The sequence below is a fragment of the Lactuca serriola genome, chromosome 9 (assembly GCF_051521515.1).
Source record: "Lactuca serriola cultivar US96UC23 chromosome 9, Lser_US96UC23_V15, whole genome shotgun sequence".
In the NCBI taxonomy this organism is placed as follows: Eukaryota; Viridiplantae; Streptophyta; class Magnoliopsida; order Asterales; family Asteraceae; genus Lactuca; species Lactuca serriola.
The window spans coordinates 62858688-62863799 of NC_136416.1; the positions used below are offsets into that span (position 1 = coordinate 62858688).

Genomic DNA, 5112 nt, shown 5'->3' on the forward strand with positions numbered 1-5112 from the left:
GAGAGGTCTATAACCGCTCTCTTTTACCTTTTATTGTTTTCACACTTTTACAATCCCTTTCAGTCATAGTCCAACTACGAGCAAAGTTATCATTCAACATACGTACTAAACTGAAAATATATGTTCGAAAATACAACAGAATAAGGTTTTGATTTAACAAAAAGACTATCAATCATTAAAACATCATGTGGAATATTCTCATATTCAATTGACACTGATTAACAACCATTGCTTTTCTACTCCAAGACCCCACTTTTCTCTCGAAGATTCTCACCTTATTCATGCAGGACTAAGTTTTCTTCAACTTCTGGGTTTTAGGTATTCAATGATATCGTAAATTCATCTCCCAAAACTAAAAGGGGTGATGATTTTCAAGAAAATTTTAGTGAATTGTGAATAGTTTGGTGAGTCGTGAAGGGTTTTTGGTGGGTAGTGAAAGGTTGGTGGATAGAATTGTAGCACCCTTTTCCTAACTTCACTGATATTACATATATAAAGAAAGTGTATAACTACTACCAAAGTATGTTGTAGTATTCCATTCAAAGTTCTTGGACTATCTCTCTCTGATTTCAGGTATTTTCTGTTTCTTTTAATTTTTTTTTTTAAATTAAGATATAGAGAAAGCAAAACCTTTTCTTGTTTTGCTTAAAAGTTGATACTTTCTCTTGTTTTAACTTGAACCTTTGTACTTTCTTGTAATCTTTCTTTACATCAAAAGGGTTATAAATTAGCTTTGAAGGATTGAATCCTGTGATTACGAAATATATATGGATTTGCGTTCCTTTTCAGTCGAATGATTTGGGCGTTTTTTAAGTGTCATATAACGAATAGCGGGTAGAGCTTAAGTGGGGTATAATGTGTATGACTACCCCAAGAAATCAAGAAAGCTTTCTTTCACTAAAATCCCAATTTTTACCTACGGTTTTTTCTGATTTTGTTTGCAGGTTTTCGAATTACATTTGTTTGAGCTGTTTGATAAGATGAATGGGGCTGCATTAGTTGCTATCATTGTCACAATTGGCAATCTTTTACAGGGTTGGGATAATGCTACAATTGCAGGTACTCAATTTGTTTCTCTTGGTTTTGAATCCAAATGAATCACTTTGTCTTATCAAACTTATTGGGGTTCAAAAGCATGGAATCCAAGACTTAGAATTTCTATAACATGTTTCCTAATGAATATAGGAGCTGTAGTTTACATAAAGAAGGAGCTAACTCTGGGAAGTACCATAGAAGGTCTTGTTGTTGCCATGTCACTAATCGGGGCGACCCTTATCACAACTTGCTCCGGACCCGTATCCGATTTGTTTGGTCGAAGGCCCATGCTAATACTCTCAGCTTTCTTTTACTTCATCAGTGGCTTAATAATGCTTTGGTCACCAAACGTCTATGTTCTTCTTCTAGCTAGGCTTATAGATGGATTTGGAGTTGGTTTAGCTGTCACTTTAACCCCCATTTATATTTCTGAAACTGCCCCTTCAGAAATAAGGGGATTGTTAAATACGCTCCCTCAGTTCACAGGCTCAGGTGGAATGTTCTTTGCATATTGTATGGTGTTTGGGTTGTCTTTAATGGCTTCAACAAGCTGGCGATTAATGTTGGGTGTGCTTTCTATTCCTTCTCTTTTGTATTTTGTTTTGGCGATTTTATATTTGCCTGAATCTCCTCGGTGGCTTGTGAGCAAAGGAAAAATGGGAGAGGCCAAAAAGGTCTTGCAAAGATTACGTGGCCGGGAAGATGTTTCAGGTGCATTATTTGTCTTCAAAGCTTTTCTTAATCTCCATCACAATAATCACTTTAGAAGCGTACATCCAAACATCCCCTTGGATCACATATATTGCAAGCCGCTAAATACCCAAATTTCCTTTTTTTTTTCTTTCCACATTCTTGGGTAAGTTTCAAAATATATTAAGTAGCTTGTGACACAATTTGCATTACAGGCGAAATGGCGTTGCTGGTGGAAGGTTTAGCGGTTGGAGGTGACACATCAATAGAAGAATACATGATTGGTCTGGACAATGAAGATACCCAAGATCAAGATCCAATGGCTCATAAGGATTCAATCAAGTTATATGGATCCCAAGCGGGTCTCTCATGGATAGCGAAACCGGTCACCGGTCAGAGCACAATGGGTCTGGTTTCTCGGGCAGGAAGTATGGTGAATTCGAGTATTCCATTAATGGATCCTCTTGTCACCCTCTTTGGTAGTGTTCATGAAAATCAACCCGAATCAGGAAGTATGAGAAGCATGTTGTTTCCAAATTTTGGTAGCATGTTCAGCACCACCGCAGGGCCTCAGGTGAAAGACTCCGATCAGTGGGATGAAGCGAGTTCACAGAATGAAGGTGAAGGGTACCAAACGGACGGTGGAGATGACTCCGATGACAATCTTCATAGTCCGTTGATTTCCCGGCAAACAACCAGCATGGTGGGTCCACATGGCGGTAGTAACACCGGAGAGACAACTTCCGGCATGGGGATTGGCGGTGGGTGGCAGTTGGCATGGAAGTGGTCGGAAAGAGAAGGTGAAGATGGAACAAAAGAAGGTGGGTTTAAGAGAATATATTTGCATCAAGAAGCCGCGGCTCGTGGTGGGTCCCGCCGTGGGTCGCTTGTTTCGCTTCCCGGAAGCGGCGGTAATGTTGCGGTTGAAGGAGAGTATGTGCAAGCTTCGGCTCTAGTCAGCCAGCCTGCTCTTTATTCAAAGGAGCTCATGGCTCAACCCCCTGTGGGACCCGCAATGATTCACCCGTCAGAAAGTGCTTCGAAAACGCCATTGTGGTCTGCGCTTGTTGACCCGGGGGTTTCACGGGCTTTATTGGTCGGGGTTGCGATCCAAATGCTTCAACAGGTAAGGGATCGACTATTTTTTATTTAACTTCTAACCACTTAATCTAACTATATATCCTTGTTTCTTTTTTTGACTTAATTCGGACACAATGACTTAATGAGTTAAGCCAAAAAACTTGGCTTAATGTATTAATTAGAATCTAACCATTTACCTATTTGCACTTCTTTTTTCCTCCCAACCCCTTTCACGATATGAATATTGCAAAATTTGTTGTTTGGAATGTAAAGGTTAAATGGTGATTTAATGTCATTTACATAGTTTATTCCTTCCAGAAAAGAAAAAGAAACAAACCTGATATATACAACCTGTTAACTAAACAAACATCATTACCCAATTGAAGAAAATTAAACAACCCCTAGCCTAAGGCATGGTCTTTATAATGAAAGTTTGATTTTTGCAAATTTATTGGATAAATTAACAAACATTTTCGGTTTTCTTAACGCAGTTTTCGGGAATAAATGGGGTTATGTACTACACGCCTCAAATCCTCGAGCAAGCGGGTGTCAGTGTTCTCTTATCCAGCCTCGGGCTCGGTTCCGATTCTGCTTCCTTTCTTATTAGTGCATTCACAACTCTTCTAATGCTTCCATGTATTGCAATAGCCATGAGGTTCATGGATATTGCGGGGAGAAGGTACATTTTTGAGTTTAACTCACTGTGAAAAGACAAAAATGCCCCTCAACACATTAACAATTTCTTTCTTTTTTTTGTTCAGGACTCTCTTGTTGACCACGATTCCTGTACTGATAGCATCTCTCATTATCCTTGTCCTCGGGAACACCATCAAGATGGGATCGGTAATCCATGCGGTGATTTCAACCGTATGTGTTGTTGTCTACTTTTGTTGCTTTGTGATGGCATATGGCCCAGTCCCTAACATTTTGTGTTCGGAGATTTTCCCGACACGAGTTCGTGGAATCTGCATTGCTATATGTGCGCTAGTCTTCTGGATATGTGATATTATTGTGACATATTCATTGCCAGTGATGCTCACTTCAATCGGGTTGGCGGGCATTTTTGGAATTTACGCCATCGTGTGTGTCATTTCATGGGTGTTTGTGTTTTTAAAGGTCCCGGAAACAAAAGGGATGCCATTAGAAGTCATCACCGAGTTTTTTGCTGTTGGAGCAAGGCAGGCTGCTGCAGCCAAGAGTGAGTGAAAAAAGAAATGCAATCTATGTGTTGATTAGGGTTTTTGGTTGCACTATTTCTTAAATGTAGGGCATGTATATTGCATTCCAGTTCAATCGAGCTCGAGGCTCGATTCATTAGAAAATATGTAGATTCAGCTTGGTTTGGCTTGGCTCAACTTGTAGCTTGCTAACCCTGAAAATATTAGGATCAGGATCGACTTGCATAGTGGTGGCTTGAGCTCATGAGCTCATGTAAATTCAATTGCTATGGACTTGTCGATTGGCTCGGTTTGTATGGGATGCTAAGTTTTATGAACTAAATAATTATGAATAATGTTATATTTAAGGAATATGTTCTATCTAGATAAAGAACTTTGTTTGAAACAAGTGGTACATACAAATGTATTGTTTTCTTAAGACACTTGGCTAAAGATTTCTTTTTGGAGGACAAATGTATTACCTACGGATAAGTCTGTATGATTAAATTACTTTAAAACAAACAACCTTATATGATTTGTTGAATAATAACATAAGCTTAAATAAACATCCTTTGAGACTTGTATAAGCTTGGTATACATAAGCTTGTGACAAGTGGTGTTCGTATGCAAGATATTTTCTCCTCAGGAGATGTTATGATTCATAACTTTAGCTAATCACATGCTACTGCTAGCCTTGAAGTTAGGCGAGAAGATTGAAGCCCAACTTATTTAAAGATTTATTTAAATATTAGTTGATACACCATGTGCTTGGATGTCCGCTAACTGCTCCCGTGAATAAATGTCCACCAAATCCACCTTAGGCTTCCGTTTGATCAGGGCCAGTCCTTTGGGTTTCGATGTCGAGGGCAACCAAAATTAATAATGCCCCTATGTATCTTTTTTTATTACCAACATATGTGTTGCAAAAATGTGACACAAAGAAGTGTAATAATAAACAAAGGAAAATAAAAAAATAACTAAAGATCACCATTGTTTCTCTATGAGAGTGAAACTTTGAGGTTGAAAATGCAAATGTCGTGCAAACCGCAAGCATACAAATTAAGACACTTATAACTAGTAATAAAATAAAAGCTCAAACTTCAGTCAAATCTTTCAATAGTTTGTCACTCCGAAATATAAATAAACCAAC

At 38.6% G+C, this 5112-nt stretch overlaps 1 protein-coding gene across 1 annotated transcript; it reads left to right on the forward strand.

Annotated features, from left to right (window-relative positions):
- Positions 1-213: 213 nt before the first annotated feature.
- LOC145073124 (monosaccharide-sensing protein 2-like) lies at positions 214-4459 on the forward strand. The gene is made up of 6 exons (XM_079019684.1): positions 214-573; positions 945-1059; positions 1186-1746; positions 1941-2851; positions 3297-3484; positions 3567-4459. Exons 2-6 carry the CDS (start codon positions 981-983, stop codon positions 4009-4011), a joined length of 2184 nt encoding a protein of 727 aa, XP_078875810.1. The 5' UTR covers positions 214-573; positions 945-980; the 3' UTR covers positions 4012-4459.
- Positions 4460-5112: the final 653 nt, after the last annotated feature.

What these genes read in the sequence shown, in the direction of transcription:
- LOC145073124 (XM_079019684.1), top strand. Translation starts at nt 981, where the DNA reads ATGAATGGGGCTGCATTAGTTGCTATCATTGTCACAATTGGCAATCTT. An exon ending in GGATAATGCTACAATTGCAG is followed by an intron (nt 1,060 to 1,185) that starts GTACTCAATTTG and finishes TAATGAATATAG; the next exon opens with GAGCTGTAGTTTACATAAAG. An exon ending in ATGGATATTGCGGGGAGAAG is followed by an intron (nt 3,485 to 3,566) that starts GTACATTTTTGA and finishes TTTTTTGTTCAG; the next exon opens with GACTCTCTTGTTGACCACGA.